Raw genomic sequence first — 20,570 nt, 5'->3', positions numbered from 1 at the left:
TGTTGTCATTAAAACAGACCAAACAAATAAAGGTAATCTATGTATGGTCTAGACTGCATGGAGCACACATGGAGACTTTTTTGTAAGAAGCGGCACATCTTCCTAAGCCCTAGTTCATGCACGTAAGCATAATTCTCAATTTAGTGCAGATTTGTGTCCAAAAATTTGGGCCTTTTTCCAAATTTGATATTGTTCATGCATAACAGTAACATTGGACCCAGAAATTGCAAAAATTGTGCACATTGGCCTTGAAAATTTTGAGGCTTTTCATGTATCAGTGAAATTTTGCTCAGTTGAGGCAAATTTACAAACATTGGTGCACATTTGGACCCAAGAAATTTGGGCCTTTTGAAAAATTTTACTAAATTTGACTATTTTATGCTCTCAAAAACAGGTATTAATGCAATTGGAGCAAATTGGTCAATGAAATTTGGGGGGTTTTGCTGAAATTTGTGGATTTTGGCAAAAGTGATGAGTGAAATGCACTTCAGGGACATTGCTGAAGCAATCTTAGTGCTATAATCAATGTAATTCGAGTTTATTATCTCCCACTTGTGAGATTTTGAAAAAATTGCAAATAATTTTGGTGTTTTTTGTGTATCAGAAGTGCTTTTGGGCACACATATGTATGCATTACACATGTTAGGCAGCTCCCGTTGAGTTGATGTATTGCTGAATATTCATGGTACACCAATCTTAGTGATCATTTGCAGATCTGAGATTGTTGCAAATGTATTTTTGGTGACATTGCTGAGGTGGGAGTCACCTTGCAATCATGCATGGCATGCATGGAATCTCAGTTATATTGATGAAAATCATTCTTTCTACTGTTGTAGATGTATTTGGATCAAATCTTACTCTTATTTCCTGAAATTAGCTGAATATTCAGCCTATTATTTATTGACATAAAGTACACCATTGATACTTGGCACTTTGCTGAATAATGACCACTAATGCTTCTAGCAACAATGACACTAAATCCCTTCTTGAAATCAAGCGGTCTAATGGCACTAGCTTTGATCTATGGAAGGACAAGATGCAAGGCATTTTGTTTCTCAAGGACTGTGATGATGCTCTCTTGGAAACTGAGCTTGCAACTATGACAGATTAGGATTGGACTAGACTCAACAAGAAGGCCATTGCATACATTAAGATGGTTGTCTCTGATGATGTACTTGTAGACATTAAGCATCTTGATAGGGCTTATGCCATATGGAAAAAGTTAATGGACACTTATGAAAACATAGCTCCAATGAATCAAATCCATCTCAGATGATGTACTTACAGACATTAAGCCTCTTGATATGGCTTATGCCATATGGAAAAAGTTAACGGGCACTTATGAAAACATAGCTCCAATGAATCAAGTCCATCTCATGCGCAAGCTTGTGAACATGGAGTTGGATGAGTCTAAGCGGATACTTATGGAAAAAGTTAATGGAAACTTATGAAAACATAGCTCCAGTGAATCAAGTCCATCTCATGCACAAGCTTAAGAACATGGAGTTGGATGAGTCTAAGCTAGCATTTGAGCATTTAAGTGCTTTCACAGGGATTTTGAGTCAGTTGCAAGACTCTGATTTGTAGTCCTTCAATGATAAACTAAAGGCTATTTTCTTGTTGATGACTTTGCCTAATAGCTAGGAGTCTTTGGTTGTTTCACTTAGCAACAACCCTGCTTGTGTTAGGGGCTCTATTCTCAATAAGCAGAATAGAAGAAAGCCCAGTGGATAAAGCAATGGTTCAATCTATCATCTTAGAGGCAAGTCAGAGAAGAGGGATAATGCAAGAAATAAAGGCAAAAGTAGGAGTAAAAGCAAGGGCAAATAGCAAGATGTTACTTACTATCAGTGTGGGTATAAAGGGCATAAAAAGCTTGATTGTCAATACTACAAGAAAGAGCAAGAAAGAAAGAAATAGCAAGGAAAGAAAAAGGAGGATGACAAGAAAGATTATGACAACTCTCCCTCAAAAGAAGTTACAAAGGTAAATGTTGCATCCAATGGGGTCATTGAAGAACTCTCTTAACACTAGAGAGATACTTGTTACAGCCTCATGCAATGATGTAGATAGTATAGCAGCAATCAGCGATATGCACATCACCAAAAAGGAGGTGATTGATGCCTCACTTTCCGCTCATGATGGGCTATCTTAATCATGGATAGTGAATATCAGTGCCTCTTTTCATGTTACTCTCTCTTTGGGGTCATTTTTTTAATACACTACAAGTTGCCTAGGCAAGGTTTACTTGGGCAACAACTATGCATGTGAGATAGAGGGGGTAGGTACCATTCACTTGGCCCTTAACAGGATGTCAAATATGTACCTCACATAAAGAAAAGTCTATTGTCAGTGCGGCAACTTGATGCAAGAGAATATTTTACTACCTTTGGTGGTGCATCTTGGAAGGTCCACAAGGACTCTATGTTGATTGTTAAGGGCACCAAAAAGAGAACTTTGTACTATTTGCATTGTAAAGCATTACCTACCAAGTTTTTGCCTATGGCTGAAATTCATTCACAAATGGAACTTTGACACAAAAGACTTGGCCATATGAGCAACAAAGGCCTTCAGATTCTCTCCTCTTTAGGGAAATTTGATGTAAAAGGCTCTAGTCTCGACTTTTGTAATGATTGCAGATATGGAAAACATGCGAAGTCTCCTTATTACTTTGGTGTCGTTAAGAAGTTCAATACTCTTAATTTAGTACACTTTGATGTGTGCATCATGCCGATTAATTCATATGAGGGTGCACGGTACTTTGTCACTTTTATTGATGATTTCAATAGAAAGTCATGGGTGTATGTGTTAAAGAGCAAAAAGAAAGTCTTGGATGCTTTTAAAAGGTTTCATGCTTTCGTTACTACACAAAAAGGGCTCAAGTTAAAAGCTATAAGAACGTATAATGGGGGCAAGTATATCTCTAATGAATTTAAAAGGTTTTGTGAGATGCATGGCATTAAGAGGGAATTGACAGCCCATTACAATCCTGCATCAAAATTCTTGGCTGAAATATATAATCGCACACTTTGTGAGAGAACCAAATGTATGCTATCCACAACTAATCTCCCACAATAGTTTTGGAGAGAGACTCTTAAAATTGTTATTCGTGTATGCAATCGCTCTTCCAATCTGCATTGGAAAATGGGATTCCTAAAGAGGTTTCGTTCGGCAAACCTGTTTCATATGACCATTTGCGTATTTTTGGTTGTGATGCCTTTGTGCATGTTCTTGTAAATCAACGGACTAAACTAGACATGAAATCCATCAAGGGCATCTTCATGGGATATGCAAATGAGGGAGAGATGGGTTATAGAGTTTGGCTTCCTCAGAACAGTAAGATAGAATGCAACCGAGATGTAGTATTTAATGAGGCAAAGTTGGTAAAAAATGCTACAAATGGTGACCTTGACAAAAAGAAGGTCAAATTTCAGTATGAACAGCCAACCATTCAACAACCATTACCTAAAGATTTTGTTCCTTTTGATGCTGAAAATGAGTAGCAACCTATTGTGCTACAGCTAGAAGATAATGAACAACAAATAGATGCACAAAATGGAATAGGACAACAAGAACAACATGCTGAAAACAGGTTACAGCAGCAAGAAAATGCTGAAGGTGATCGTGTGCACATACTTGACGATGTAGGCCCATTGCCTAACAATACACATCATTGGATAAGAAGGTCTACACATGTCCCCAACCTTGAAACAGCCCCAAAAATCTGTGAATGCAAATGGCAGACTGCAAAATGCTGATGAAACAAGCTGAAAATGATCAGAAGATGGTCACCCAAGCTGGAAATTAGTAGCAGCAGTCAGAACGCGTCCAAACAACAGACAAAAAGTCAAAACTCAGACCTGAAACAATGTACAACAACAACAAGAGCAATGATCCAGCAACATGATACCATGTGAGAAGTGGATGCAGCGATGAAAGTGTGGAAAACTGCTACAATAGACTGCTGTAAGGCCAATCAGATTATTTTTCGGGGCACCAAAATGATTATTAATTAATCGTCAGTATTTAAAGACCGAATTAATATTTAATTATGGATAATGTTGGAAAAACCATTTGGAAAAGCTGCCACTTGTCAAAAATGACCATGCAAGACTAGAAAACGTCTTTAAAGCCTAGAGAGAGGCATTTTAGTGGATTCATCCTGCAAGAGAGAGGGAGGAGATGCTACTAGTCTGATTTGCAGCCATTAGAGGACCTTCTAAGGCAGCCAAGGGTAAGAGAAGACCAATCAGCAATAGTGACAGCATCTACAAGCTGTTGAGACAGGGCAGTAGCAGTAAATGACTGATTTTCTTCAATTATTTCCATCTACAAGCTGTTCAGACAAGACAACAGCAGTAAATGACAGATTTTCTTCAATTATTCACGAAGAAAGTGCAAAATTTCTCTCTCCTCAGCATTCTCTCTCATCTCCCAACCTTTCTACAGCCTTGCTCCGAAAATTACAACATTGAGATCACCAAAGGTTGAGAAATTTCAGATTTCTTTGCTGTAAGCCCTAATCCGAGTAAAAATTAGGATTTAGCAACAGCTTTGGAAAGCGTGCCAAAAATTGGAAGCTCTAAGACTTGGATTCAATAGGATTGAAGCTATTTTCAGTCAAATTCAAGTGGAGGGACCAACAAATCAATGAATTTGGGACATTTTCCATCTCCATCAAAGCATTGAAGGCCAATTGACTGCCCAAATCAAGGGGCAAATCAGATTGAAAACTTGCTGGTCATTTTGGACAATTAGGGGAGTTGGAATACCGAAAGGGATTGGGAGAATCCCATTGAACGTCAACTTCTTCTTCAATTAAGTTAAAGAAATACCGAAAGGGGCACCAGTTTTGGAGTCAATGGGATGTCCTTTGTCCAAGGTTGTAAGTTAATTTGCATTTCTCAGTTTTGTAATAAATGTTACTGTTGTAACTAAGTTGTAATCAAGGAATTACCACCTATCCACCGAAGGAAGGTTGGTTTCGTGTTCTCATCACTACACTCTGGTTACTATTGATATTTTCTCTCTATGCTTTCTTTACTGCACAAAACTCATGCAATCCTTGTGAATTTCTATTTTTGGCATATTTTTCTCCTTGAAGATCCCTTGTCTTCACCTTCTCTGTATCTCCCTTGTTCTTTACTCATCTACAAGTGTTATGTTGAAGACTTGATTTGTTTACCTTCAAGTTTCTATGCGGATACTATCTCTTGGTACTTCACATGTTCCCATTTCAAAGAGGGGTGCCATACAGTAAAAGAAGCAGCAATCTCGGTGCTCTTGTTGTAGCAAGAAAAGACATCTCCAAGAGGATTGCATGGCATAAGTGGTTTTACAGCAAGAGCAAGAGCGGATGGTGATGAATGATGATGACTCTCTCGACGAGTCTTCTTGATCTCCAAGTCCAGATTTAGGCTTCCACTATGTGGCCACATCAATGGTTACAATAGCGCCTCTTCTAGGTTGTTAGTACAAATGATGCAGTCATCCCTTACAACTCTCCAATGCTAGAGAGAAAGTATGAGAGGGTGGTGAGATGGGGTTAGTACACCTCATCTATCAAAAGTGAAATGTGTAAAATGAGGTGAAACTTTAAACTTATAGCAAAAACTTTTTAAAAACCCATAAACTTAAATTAATGTATCCAGGCTTTGGAAAAATATGACTAGTGATCCGATTGACGTGAAATTTTACCTGTGGACTCCTCTAGGACACATCAACTACTCAAAAAAAAAAGGCATCATTAGAAGTCTCTAGGCCACCTGTTCGGAGGCTGTGGCATCTCGGGCCTTGAATCCCTAGATTTAAGGACCCCCGACGTCAGCCTTTGAACTGGTGTCCCAGAGGCTTCTTATGGGGCCAATTTTTAATATCCATGAGTTTTTATGATGCCCGGCATGTAAGTGAAGTTTCACCAAATTTTGATTCATAAAAAAATTGGCATTCAAGTTCATGATGACCTGGTTATTTGACAAAGAGCGAATTTGGCTCCTAGTTTGAGCTCACATGAGGGCACACTTTGGCGGTCTGACCAAAGGTGGGGAATCGAGGTCATATATGTTCCAATGCATTTTTGATAGACTAGTCTTGTATGCTACTACAAGACATTCTTGATAGATATTGAGAGCTACTATGATTCTTCTCTATTTTCAAGAGCTAGTACAAGACATCAACATCAGGTTCTCTCCAAGGCACCTTGGTGGTGGCTCACACACCCACTACTTGGGTATCCATGGTTCTACTCTAGTGGTCCTTGTTGTATGTACTATGATGGAACATTCTTATTGTATATTGTATTGTATCAAATCCCCCATGATTTGAGAGAGCATGTTAGCAAAGATGTCAACTCACGGTTGAGTCTGTGCATGTCAGTGGGCTAGGGCACAAGGACATTTCCTAGATTATTTAGGCATTTTATCTACCATTTTAAGATGGTCATTTTAGCATTTATTGTTAGCCAGCCTAACATCACTTATGGCATTATTTTTGCCTATTTATTCAAGCTTCTCCTCCACAATCATCATCATCATGCATCATCTACAAGTTTTAGTGGAGAGAGAGCACATGCCAGTGCCATTACAATGGATGACTCACATTGGTTCTGTACAATCTCATATCTTAGTATACGGATTCCATTTGCCAAGCATTTCTTTGCTTCTGAGTTCTTTGTGCAATGTTCTTTTCTTTTGCAATGTTTCTCTTTCTCTCTTGTGTTCAGCAGTCTATTACAACAGTTTTCCACGCTTCCATCAGTGCATCCACTTCTCACAACTCTCATCTTCATCATCGCCTACAGCATTTGAGAACTGTGTTTTACTCCCTTTACTACTGTCCAACATCATCTAGTATCTCTTCTGACATCCCCCCTCCCCCCACTTGGAGTACATTTTGCTCCCTCCACATAGCATTCTCATCCAGAAGTGTTGCCACCTAATCTATTGGCCAAAAAGTGGAGCAATCGCATTGATTAATTCTTTCATTCTCATTCATTCCCTATTAATTAATCATGCAATTACTCCACACCTAGGCCAACAGTGGTATCAAAGCCACTTACCTCCATTGCCATCGCCATCACTCCTGACCATCCCTCACCAACCATTGCCATTGAGCTCCTCCAGCTTAGCCAACGGCCGCTTGAAGCCATTGCCATCACGCCAACTTCTATCAATTTTGACATTTGGCGATCAACAATTGAACCTCACCATTTCGACCATTGTCGCTGGCACTTGGTCTCTTCGCGCCACATCAACTACTCTTCATCATCCTCCTAGTCAAGCCTCATACTATACCCCAAAGCCTAGTAGGTAGCTGATGCTAGTTGTCCCCCTTTGTTGTTGACGACTTCTTGCTTGTACTTGAAATGTTGCCCTGCAATTCTCTAGCTGCAATGCCCCAACTATACCACGTGGTTGCATTAAACAGCCACGCCAGCGAGAGGGCACGCGGGCACTAAACAGCCACGCCAGCGACGAGGAGTCACGGGACGGCGAACAAGTGCCGTGTCCAGCGGGCGTCACATTGCACGGCTGAAGAGTCCATTGACCCGTCAAATTTATTTTTCTTTTCCAAAATTCAACCTTTTTTTTCTGATAATTGCTTCACCCACGGGGTTTCGCGCGCGTAAGCACAAGACTTCAGATCTGTGCAAAATCCGCTCAGAAATTTGGGGCTTTTCTCGAATCTGGAGATCTCAACACAGAATTGGACAATCTGACTCAGAAATTGCAAAATCAGTGCACATTTGCCCGGAATTTTGGGGCTTTTCACATTTTTAGTGAAATTCTTTCAATTTCACTGAAATTAGTGCACGCAGGACTTGGAAAATTTGGAGATTTGTCCAGATTTCATGCGCGCAAGATGCAACAGTGATATTTCTCTCAGGAATTGCAGGAATTTGTGACATTTTGTCCCTGACATTTGGGGTTTTTCATGTACATGCACAAATTGGGCTGAAATTTACCCAATTTCTTGACATTGAGGCACATTGGACCCCGTGCAATTTGGGGCTTTTGCGATTTGGGTAAAATTTGTGCAGCATTTGGTCATTTTATGTACATGCAGGATGAATTCCGCGAAATTTGGACATCAACACTCGGTGAAATTTGGGGGTTTTGCTGAAATTGCTTTATTTTGGCAAAATTGGACAGTCCTATGCATGACAGAGGAAATGTAGATGTGTGTTTGACGCTTTTGAACACAAAATTTTGGGGCGCTTTTGACCATTCGTGTCAAATTTTATGCTCGTGGGTACCAATAATCCCAGGCTTTTTATGAAGGATGTTGGAATTTCCCATGGCCTCACTACTTTTAAGGCCCCATGGTAGCACTTGGTTTGGTGCTTCTAAAAACTGAATTACAGATCTGAAATCTGTACTTCTGCGTGGTCATTTATTGCTGATTGGTACTTGTTTGTACCTTGGTCACTTGGGTGACAATTTGGGCCTGCATTTACTGGTTTTTTGGTCACGTTTGAGCTGAAAACCATGGCTGGCAGCAATGACAGCAGTAATTTGATGCATATAAAGAAGCTTGAAGGCGCACATAATATTGCAATGTGGCAAAAATAGTGCTACAATATCTTGTTACAAAAGAAGTAGACAAAGCCGATCAAAACTAAAGGGGCAAAGCCTGCGGACATGGACCAGGACGATTGGGATGAGTTGAATGAGCTTGCACGCTCAACCATAGAGCTATCAATTTCTGATGCCTTGCTCTTCAACATTGAAGGTTTGGATTCTGCATATGCTATATGGACTAGACTAGAAGAACTGTATGCATAGAAGAGCGCTGCAAGTAAAGTGTATTGGCTGAAAAAGCTTATGGATTTGCGTATGAAAGAAGGTGCAGCAATGTCTACTCACTTGAGTGAGTTTAACTCCATTTTCAGCCAGCTAGTTGCCTTGAAGTGATTGATGAGGAATTTAAGGCTACTTCTTGCTTTGCACTCTACCAGAGAGTTGGGATACATTCAAGACTGCTATGAGCAATTCTAATGTGATCCTTTTGTATGCTGATGTAGAGAGTGCTCTACTTATGGAAGAGATGAAACGGCAGAACAATGCATCGAGTAAGTCTTCCAATGCTTTGCATACTAGGGGCAGATCACAGCAAAAGGGTAAATATGATGGCAAGGGATGCAGTAAATCACGTGGCAAAGATGTTGAATGCCGTCATTGTGGCAAGAAGGGTTACTTTAAACATGACTGCTACAAATGGAAGAAAGAGAAAGGAAGAGGCAAGAAGACAGATGGTTGCAAGGAAGAGAAGAAGGACAGTCAGCCTAAGAAGAGCAGTGTAAAAATTGAAGAGGTGAATGTAGTCACTCATGATAGTGATAGTGGAAGAGATATACTCTTTGTCTCTTCACATTTTGGTGCGCATGCTCTACTTGCAGATACAGATGATGACATGCATACCTGGATTCTTGATTCAGGTGCTTCCTTTTATGTCACCCCTCATCATGAGTGGTTTTCCGTCTATACAAGGGGTCGACATGGTGTTGTCCATCTTGGGAGCAACTATGCATGTGAGATTGCAGGTATTGGCAGTATGCAGTTACAATTTCAGCATGGCTCTGTCTTTACACTTCAGCATGTACGGCATGTACCTCAACTCAAGAAGAGCTTAATCAGCACAGGGCAGCTAGATGATGATGGCTTTCATACCACCTTTGGTGATGGAAAATGGAAGATTTGTAAGGCATCTAGGGTTATTGCCGGAGGTTGCAAGAGTGATACATTGTATCCACTTCATGTATCTAGTGTGCGTGACCATATTGTTGCCGTGACCGAGCAGCCAAGTGTTTCTTTGTGGCATGGCCGGTTGGGACACATGAGTCAAAAAGGAATGAAAGTGCTTTCTCGTTTGGGTTACTTGCCTTGTCTTCGTTATGCTGATTTTGAGCACTGTGATCATTGTATTTATGGCAAACATGCACAGACTTCTCACAAAAAGTCTCTTTCTTTGAAATCTTCTCCTCTAGAGTTAGTACATTCGGATGTACGTCAAATGCCAGGATTATCTTTAGGGGGAAAGAAATATTTTGTCACCTTTGTCGATGATGCTTCACCGAAAGTATAGGTTTACCCTATTCGTAGCAAGGATGAAGTGCTTGACAAGTTTAAAAAATTCTTGGCATTGGCTGAAAATTAGACATATAAGACACTTAAGTGTCTTCGCTTTGACAATGGTGGGGAATATGTGTCCAAAGCCTTTCAAGCATTTTGTGACAGCAAAGGGATAAAGAGGGAGCTCACTGCCCCTCATAATCCACCCCAAAATGGAGTTGCAAAGAGTATGAATCGGACCATACAGGATAAGGTCCGTACAATGCTGTCTCATGCTACATTACCCCATGGTTTTTGGGCAGAGGCTGTTATGACAGTCGTTCACTTGATTAATCGGTCACCAAATAGGTCTTGGGGGGGGGGAGTTCCCCAAGAAGCGTGGTCGGGCAAGCCACCTTCATATGCTCACCTGAAAGTGTTTGGCTGCGAGGCTTTTGTGCACATTCGTAAAGAAAAACCCAGCAAACTTGAGCCAAAGTCCTGTAAATGCATTTTCCTAGGATATGGTGACGAGGGTGAAATGGGGTATAAATTGTAGGATCCCGAGAAAAGGAAAATAGTACTCAACAATGACGTTATCTTCCGGGAAGATCGCATGCACAAACAGCCCGAAAAGACTGAGGAGGTCCGTAGGGTTGTATTCCGGAAAGAAATACCTTTTGGACAGCAAAATGTGCCCGTTGTACAGCAGCAAATACATGCTGTAAATGAACCTGTAAATGCAGGAAATGATCAGCCAGCTATTGCCCATGAAAATGAGCCATTACATGTGCAGGAACAGCCAGGACAGCAAGCTGTTAATGTTGATTTGCAGGCTGAAATGCCAGGACAGCATGCTGAAAATGGAAATTTGCAAGAACAGCCAGCAAACAGTGACCATTGGGTTAGGAGATCGTCTAGGGCTACTAGACATCCTGACAGATTTGTTCCTGGTACAATTAACGTGGCTGAGTATGTCATGTTGACAGACTGTGGTGAACCGTCTTGCTTCAAGGAAGCAATGGACAGACACGACAGCAAGAAAGGTATAAAGCCATGCTGTCAGAGATGGAATCTCTTGAAAAAAATGGCACTTGGGACTTGGTACAGTTGCCTAAAGGGCAGAAACCCTTCCATGCAAATGGGTTTACAAAATGGTCACTTCTGGTTCCTCACCAAAGTACAAAGTAAGATTGGTTGCAAAAGGGTACAAGCAGGAGCATGGAATTGACTTTGATTAAATTTTCTCTCCTGTAGTCAAGATGACTACATTGAGAATCATTTTGGGCTTGGTTGCAATTGAGGATATGGAGCTCATACAGATGGATGTAAAGACTGCGTTTTTACATGGTGATCTGCATGAAGACATATATATGCAGTAGCCTGAAGGGTTTGTTGAACAAGGAAAAGAAAAAATGGTATGTAAACTCAAAAGGAGTTTGTATGGGCTGAAACAAGCACCAAGAGAATGGTATCATAAGTTTGATACATTCATGCAGTCCCAAGGCTTTCATAGAAGTCTAGTGGATCACTGCTTGTACATCAAGAAGGCAGCAGATGGCAGCCTGATTATCTTAGTTTTGTATGTTGATGACATGCTGATTGCTGGCAGGGATACTCATGCCTTGGATTGATTGAAGCAAAGTCTTCATGGCAGCTTTGACATGAAGGATCTTGGTGATGCAAATCACATTCTTGGCATGCGCATACTCAGAGATAGATCTAAAGGTTTACTCTATCTATCTCAGCAGGAGTATATCTCCAAAGTTATGCAGCGTTTCAATATGGAGGGGGGGAAACAATTGGGGTTCCATTGCCTCCATATGTGAAACTCAGTGCAGAGGACAGCCCTACATCTGATGATGAGAAGACTGAAATGGCCAAGATACCATATGCTTCAGCTGTTGGCAGTTTGATGTATGCTATGGTTGCTACACGTCTTGACATTGCTTTTGCAATGAGAGTGGTTAGCAGATACATGGCAACCCCTGGCAAGAAGCATTGGGATGCAGTGAAAGGTATTATGAGATACCTCAAAGACACAAAGGAGTTGTGTATCTGCTTTGGAAAGTAGAAGACATCTATTGTTGGCTTTATGGATGCAGACTATGCTGGTCATGCGGACTGCAGGAAGTCCACTTCTGGGTATGTGTTTACTTTCACACAAGGAGCAGTCCCTTGGATCTCCAAGCTACAAAAGTGTGTTGCATTGTCTACTATAGAGGCAAAGTATGTGGCTGCCACTGAGGCATGCAAGGAGGCTTTATGGCTTTCACATCTGGTGGGAGAGCTTGGCATCACAGAGTTACATGTTCTCCATTGTGATAGTCAAAGTGCTATCATGCTAGCATGGAATCCTGTCTATCATGCAAAGACAAAGCACATACAGGTGAAGTATCACTTCATTAGAGATGTACTTGACAACAAGAGCATTGAGCTTGTCAAAGTGCATACAGATGATAATCCTGCAGACCTTCTCACGAAGGGTCTTCCAGCAGAGCGGTTTGCTCATTGCCGACACATGATGGGAGTTGGATAGATATATTTATTTCAGCTTTGTACATACTTAGACTTAGTTGATTCTTTTCTCCTCTTAAAGCACATTGCCTTTAGGTGGGAGGTTGTTGGGAATAAAGGGCCATCATGCCTTTTATATGTGCACGGGTGTGAACACACCCTTAGCACATTGTACTTTCATACATATATCTATCTAAAACCTAAAGTGATACTCTTGTCATTGTACCGAAAAACGTGTTCACTCTCTACTTTGCTCACTCGCACTCTCTGTCTCTCACTGCGAGTAATGACTATCTGCCTCAATCTCCGAGCCTAATTGATTCCTTCACTGCAGTGCTGACTGCATTGTTACCAGACACGCTGCCATTCCAGCACACCTAGGTCTGCTTGCACACGTCGTCTTGTACTGCGTGCGCCTTCAAAATCGATATCATGCTCCTCCAGTTCACATCATTGTTGCTTGGCCCAAAAACTTGTAAAAAGCAAAAGAAAGGGAGCACCACTTTCCAAACTTTGTGTTGCTATGACCACAACAGTCAGAGTCGTCGCTTTCTAGTTGCAATCATTCCAATGCATGTTCAAGCAATCAAACTGCCAATACACCCCATCACATGCCACGTTCAAGCCAACACATCGACTACCTTTCATTTGACTTGCCCAACAATCCAAATATCCCAAAGCTCATTTAAAACAATATATTATTTATCTATTCTCTTATTTCTCCAAGTCCCTATTCACATATTGGCCTCTTCCCAAGCACAATTTAAGACCACTTTGGGATTTTCATCAAAATCATCCAATCAAGCCCAAACTCCATAAAATTTTTGAAACTGCTTATTAATTTTCAGAAATTCATCATCAATTTGCTGATTTTGAGTGTTCTTCTTGAACAAATCTAAGGATTTTCATTGCCCGTGTTCACGAGAGTGTGAAATTTTGTTTGCTCTACTTCACATTTGGATTAATTTTTAATCAAACATTTATGTATGTGTTGCACATATGAAGTGCAACTGAGATTATTTCATATTTACAAACCAAGGACCCGAGGAAATCAGTGGATGGTAAAAGGTGTCTAAAGTAATGTTGCACAGATACAAGGTGGTATCTAGTGCCAAAAATCAACCTAAGACATGTTATTGGCCATAAGTGACAGTTGGTGATACTGGGGATTTAGCATTTAATAGTCCTTAATGTAAAGAAAACTCGGGAACACCTGGGAGATGAATTGGCCTAGCCAATTTAATTGTTGGTTAGTCAAACTAGTTTTTTGGACACTAAAATAAGCTGAAAATTAATTTAACAATGCAAATAATGCTGGAAAATGGGATTAGAAGGCTGCCACTTGGCAAGACTTGCCTATGCAAGTGAAAAAGACACTTTTGAGGCTGAGGGGGAGAGAGAGAGAGAGAGAGGGTCATTCCAAACTTGTGCGAGCTGAGAGAATGTTGCCATAACTAATACAACAGTTGACAGGCCATTTCTCGCCAGCAAGAGACCCTTCGCGAGTTGGTGACATGCCTTGAAGAGACTACAACAGAAGATGACAACAGTTTGAGGGCTATTTCAGCCAAACAAACATCATATTCAGTGTTTCATCAATGGAGACAGCTTATATGAGTGTCTAGACAGGGCAACAGCTGATTTCTTTCATTTTCTCGCAATGGAAGTCTGAATTTTCTCTCTATTCGGTGTTCTCTCTCATTCTCCAGCCATTTCCTAACCTTGCTCTAAAGTTCTCAACATTCTAATCCCTAGAGGCTGAGAAGTTGTATTTTTCTCTACTATAAACCCTAATTTATAGCAAACAGCAACCTCCAAAAGCATGCCTGGAGATTGAAGCCTCGAGACTCGAATTTTCAAGGCTGAGAATTAATTCTCAACGAGATTCAAGTGAGGGACCAGCCAACTTTCAAATTTGGGGTAAATTTCATTTCACAAGGAGTTGGTGAAGGCCAATTGCCCCAACAAATCAACCGGCAAATCAATTTGAAGACTTGATGGTCATTGTCGACAGAAAGGGGATTTTGGATTGCGAAGGGGATCAAAGGAATCCCATTTTATTGGAATTCAATTGCAACTAAAGATAAAGAAATACCGAAAGGGGTGCCAATTTTGGGGCCAACAAGCTATCCAATGTCCAAGATTGATTGGTAAATGTTTGCGTTTCAATATTTCATTAATAACTTGTTGTAATTAAGTTATCAAGTTTTTATGAACCCTCCACGAAAGGAAGGTTGGTTTCACCCATCCTCAATTTCTCTCCAATTTTCCAACCAAATTTAGGGTTTTTTTAAATTTTGGCAAATTGGGCATCTTTCGACAACATTCAATATCCAAGTAATAATTTCATAAAAATTCTTCAATTTCATAAATGTTATTTCAAAAATTTATTATTTTCAGTATTTTTTTCCTCTCCTCGATAGCAAAACATTATTTTCATATTATTCAACTCCATTAAAGTGGCCAGCTACTCTTCTATCAATGGTTTGTCATTAATCAGGGATTTATCTTTTGAAATTATCTAGCATGGAACACAAGGTAAACTCAAATTTCAGAAGGTAAATCCAACTCACAAGATAAGCTATTTATCCTCCTAGTAATTTGGAATAGACCATAATATCTAGAAAGTAACTTATAGCACTTGCCGATAGTCATTGAATCAAAGTCCTTTGAGACTTTAAGGAGGTAAACCCACATACCCTCTTGGAGCTCTCAAGGAGTAGGATGTTGGTTAGCATAAAATGTGACACAACGCTAGGCAATTTTAATCCTTTTCCTAGCAATCATCAACATCTCTTGCATGTCGTGCAAAAAGTTGACCATGGACTACATTTTCACCCCCTTGAGCTCGACAGCAATTGGTGGTTTGGCTCATAATTGTACATAAGCACAAACAAACTAAGTCAAATGCTTAGCACTATTATAAGCAAACTCAATCTAAGGAAGGTAACCCTCCTAATTAGATTGTCTACGAGAGACATAATGCACACAACATATCCTCCATGGTCTGATTTGTCCTCTCGTTCTATCCATCACTCTTTGGATGCTCCAAGGACGTTGGACAATGGAGTTTCCAATTTCTAGAAAACCATTTGCTAGAAATGGCCAACGAACTTAGCATCCAAATCATTGACTATTTCATCAAGCAAACCACAAATTCTGTAAAGATGTCCAACAAAGAGACTAGCCAACTCATGGCTTTTGACGATTGTCTTCGTAAGAATGAATCAAGCAATTTTCATCAATCGGTAGACCATAACCCGACTTGTGTCATGACCTCGTTTCGTATAGGGTAATCCTACTACAAAATCCATAGAAATGCACTCCACTTTCTATTGAGAATTCGTAAAGGATGTAGCAACTCCGCTTGTTTGTGCCATTCAGCTTTATTACGCTAACACTGTTTGCACTCATGTACATAAGATTCAACAATAGCCTTAATATGCAGCCAATAAAAGTAGTGAGTATCTACATTTTGGGAGGACTCAACCATCTATAAATAGAGAAGCTACCCACCACTCAACATCAATATCATTTTTGCAGCTTACAAGTGCCTTCTCTCTACTATCCACACCTTGCTCACAGAAAATATCTTAGTTCAAGCTATTGCCCAAACCTTCTATCATCAAGTGCTTGTTGTCTAGATCTACTACTATTCGAGACTGATTTCAATCTGTTTTCCATTGCTGAAGAACTAGCGACTGCTGCTGCAAGCTAATCAGCCTACATTTACAGCCATGTCATCATCAGATGTTGCTGCACAGCTCCCACAGCCTGTCACCTTGCTGCCACGTGCACATAATGCTTCATTTTTTGCTCCTTGTTGTTGTACAATCTGCCACAAGGCCCTTGTTGGCTGCGTTTCGCAGTCTGCCCCAATCCATCAACTGCATGTCATCAAATTGCTGTGTTCTATTGTCCTACTCCGACTGCCCATCTATCACTAATCCAACCATCACAAAGCTGTGTTTGCGGCTGCCAAACAACTTGGGAGGTTGCTTGCTGAATTTCGGGATCCACCAAAGTACAACACAATCTTTCGCTCGTACTCTCTACACCGGTCCTCAAGACACAAGAGTTCAAGGGTCAATTTCACCTTGCACACTGTGTTTGCTACATTGAGGATTGTATTCATTCATTATTCAAATTTATTTCATCTTTTGTGTTCATTGTCTTTGTGTTAGCCCTAACCCTAACTGTGTTTCTATATCACTCTGTGCATTTGTTGTACGATTATGTTTGTATTCTGTAGTCGAGCATTTCTTTATAACAAGTCATTCACGACCTCCTAATGCTGAAGCCCAACAAAAGAAGAGGATTTTGATGCCCAATTTAAGGCACAATTAAGGACAACAACTCAAATATTCTCCCAACTTGCAAAGGATCCTTGCTTTGCTGAATTTTTGCATTCCACTAAGAAGGACAACAAAGGTAGAAAGAAATAATTGTTGTCCAAACCTTAAATGCTAATCCACTGTCTTTTGGGTAGGAGTGTATCCCAATGTTGAGCATCTAGGGTACTTTAGAGATGGTTCTATTTTCCACGCAATGGCTGGCCATAGTATGACAATGGAGATGCATGGCCCAAATGCATTTGGTATGCAACAAGAAAGGCGTGGAATGCATGGTTAGATGTATCCAAGAATGGCTGGTAGAATGCATAATCCAATGTATAGCCATCTTGATATGGTCCCCGATGCACAATCGGATATGTTTGGTAATGAACCCCATTGTGTTTCGCGCTCATAGAATTGGTGTTGATCCAATGAAGCTTCGTTCAATGCTGGTCACAATGGAAAGGCAATCAATATGCCTTTTTACAACCACCTATTTATGCTAATGTGGCTCAAAAAGGGAAAGCTAAGGACTTCAATGAAGGTGGCAAAGCAATAGAGTTTGAAACTTTTAGTAGTTTGCAAGATGAATTGAAGGCATTGACCTTCGTCTAACAATTTGATGCTCCCTACTCAAGAGGGAATCTTCACTAAGTCATCTAAGGTGCCCAGGGCAACCACTTTCTTTTAGGATGAAGAGAGTGAGTCGTTGCTTCTCAATATCAAAGCCTTTATTTTACCTAGGCTTGCCCCTCAACAATTTTCGAACACCTTATGGGATTCAAGTTTTCAACCTGGTGACATTGGTAGTAAACTCCAAACCCATGAAGCCAATCAAACAACAACAATGGATATCTAAGAGATCTTTTATATCAATTTTTCCCCCTTATGTAGAAGGAAAAGTCCACAACAAATATCTATTAGATCTACTATATTAATTTGTGTAGCTTGACACGAGGCTTGACCGAGCGAATGAGTTCAAGCCTGCCAATATCAACCATCACTATAACATCCATTTCTAATTTAATCTCACCATAATAACTCCCATCTTACACATTTAAATTAGTTTAGCATAACTAATTTATTCTATGGTTGACTCTCTATATAGTGTTCCTTTAACAATTATTGACCCCATCTCTAACAAGTAGTTGAAGGACAATGCATTTTGTAAAAAATTCAAGGGATTCCATAAAGGTTTACAACCCACAAACTTTTTAAAACTAAGCAGCATAATGCTTTTTGAGTTGATATCTACATAAAGGTAGTCGCATGCCTACCATCTAATGTTAGAAAAAAAAAAGCATATGGTGCATTTGCCTCCCTAAAGGTGTTCAAATACATATAATTTATAGTCATTGTAGCAAGGAAGGATGACAACTTGGCATGCTAAGCCTTGCCATTTTAGGTTATTTCTTTCAAAGATGATATCACCCTTAGCATAACTAATTTATTGAATTTTTATTCTATGGTTGACTCTCTATTCGGTGTTCGTCTAACAATTATTGTCCCCATCTCTAACAAGTAGTTGAAGGACAATTTGTGAAAAATTCAAGAGATCCCTTACAAACCACAAACTTTTTAAACTAAGTAGCATAAGACTTTTTGAGTTGATATCCACATAAAGGGAGTCACATGCCTACCATCTAATGTTTAAAAAAGAAAAAGTATCTGGTGCATTTTCCTGCCTAAAGGTGTCCAAATATCTGCAATTTATAGTTATTGTGGCAAGGAAGGATGACAACTTGGCACACTAAGCCTTGCCACTTTAGGTTATTTCTTTCAAAGATAATATCATGCTAACCAAGACTAAGGATTATGTTGTAGCAGCAAAGCTATTGTCTCTTCATCACTATGACACGCTCTTATATCAATAATTACACTCAACTAGTAAGGAGTAATATGCGACATGACCATGCAAATAAAACATGGATTTTGGTCTAAGACACAGAAAAAATCACAGATTTACGCACAATTGTAATAATAGATGGCGAGGCTGCAAACCTCTACATTCAAGGTGCACATAGGGATCATTAGAGATGGCAGATTTGCAAACCTCTGTATCCAAGCACGCTGCCACCTGCAAGTCCGCCGAGGACACCATTCCATATGTCCTTTTTCCCTCGGACGCTCTCGGAGACAGCATCGGTAAAGGCATACACAGTCGCTACAGCACAATAGGTTAGGCCATAGTCTCCCATGACTCTGAGACTCCGCATCAAGAGAGGGACACCGAGATGACGCTCCTGGACGGGCACGTACTGCCATGTCGAAGTGATGGCGCCCCAGAGGCTGCCAGCCACAAGGCCAGCGCAGGCAGCACTGGCGGTTCTGAAGAACACGGTGTCATTCTCGCCGAGGTCCCTGGGCTCCTTTGGATCCATAATGACAGAGGTAGACCTATTCCCTGCAAGCACACGTACACGCACAGGTATAATGCAATGGAGGAAACCTGATCACAAGAATAGCATCTGCCGAGTCGAGAAGGTCTCTCAGCCTGCTTACCTGTCTTAAAGGGCCTGCCGGACGGACAGGGAGAGAAACCAGTGCTAGCCTTACTAGAAAGACGGCGCTAGCACATACGCATTACAATAGTTTTTACCCGTAAAGTTTTTGGAAGGATTTTTTGGTAAAACCCCAATCAAAAAACACGCGCATATTTGGGACCCAGGGGCAAGAAACTCGATTGCAAGAGGTGGGGACTCGAGTGAAACAAGTACCAATGGGAGTAGAGAATTCCACAAGTTTGGACCATAAAGATATCATGCTTGCTATGGTTGATCCTCCGAAAGGTTGCTGGACCCAAGAGAAGGCTCAAAGAATTGGCATCGACAGGTATTTGCACCCATAGGGTGCAACAAGGAAGTAGACAACATTCCTCGCTTGTTTATGAATTGCATATGTAAGGTAGATAAATTAAGATGGCTTCACACCCTGATTTTGCCCTTTCACCCATACAAACTCTCATGGAAAGAACTGTTGATAGGAGAAGCTAATAATCTACCTCCAACTCTTTAGACATGTCTAAGGGGAGTATTTTTATGGAATATATGGATTGATAGAAATGCAGCAATATTTTCAGGCAAAAGTAAAATCTATGGAGTCTCATCTATAATATCTCTATGCGTGTGCTGAAGGAGGGAGAGAAGATTGCCAGAGAGGAAGCTTGACAAGCACTGTAGCCACTCAAAGTGTACCTCGGTATAAGAAGGAAAGACAGATTTTGTTGAAGCCAAAATAAGAGAAAGTCATAGATATCATGTGCACTCTACAAGACACCATTCTAGCACAAACAGAAATCAAGCCCTCAACTACCCCTCAAAAAAGAAAGACTTCTTATTCCGAGGCCCAAGAGATGATTGCCATGGAGCCTAGCTAGCATATGACCACGTCATCTACACACTTGTTTATTCTTCCTGTGTAGAAAGCAACCCTTGAAAAGGGAGAGTAGCAAAAGAATGGTTGAAACAAGCATAGGACCTTAGGTTATAGGCTGAGTCCCCCCTCTTATTGTAAATATTTTATTCGCTTTTTTTATATTACAGTATCGCCTTCATGAATAACCACACACAAGGTCACGTATTCACAAGGGCCTGTATAAGTAATGTGTTTCAACGAGGAAATGCTTACTACATGTTGGACGGGCATTTACAATGAGTATAAAGAAAGTAAT

At 40.4% G+C, this 20,570-nt stretch overlaps 1 protein-coding gene across 1 annotated transcript in view; it reads right to left on the bottom strand.

Annotated features, from left to right (window-relative positions):
- Positions 1-19,540, bottom strand: part of OEP16-3 (Mitochondrial import inner membrane translocase subunit Tim17/Tim22/Tim23 family protein) — a 32,549-nt gene extending 13,009 nt beyond the window's left edge. The window contains exons 1-2 of the mRNA XM_087676415.1: positions 19,403-19,540; positions 18,954-19,304 (exon numbers count right to left, since the gene is read on the bottom strand). Of these exons, the coding sequence (XP_087532541.1) occupies positions 18,954-19,281 (328 nt within the window). The 5' untranslated portion in view covers positions 19,282-19,304; positions 19,403-19,540. The remainder of the gene's footprint in view (positions 1-18,953; positions 19,305-19,402) is intronic.
- Positions 19,541-20,570: the final 1,030 nt, after the last annotated feature.

This window comes from Lygodium microphyllum, chromosome 4 (assembly GCF_053477565.2).
Source record: "Lygodium microphyllum isolate KBCC chromosome 4, Lygodium_microphyllum_v1.1.10, whole genome shotgun sequence".
Classification (NCBI taxonomy): domain Eukaryota; kingdom Viridiplantae; phylum Streptophyta; class Polypodiopsida; order Schizaeales; family Lygodiaceae; genus Lygodium; species Lygodium microphyllum.
The sequence above is the reverse complement of the archived record's forward strand: the minus strand, read 5'-3'. Positions and strand labels throughout refer to the sequence as shown.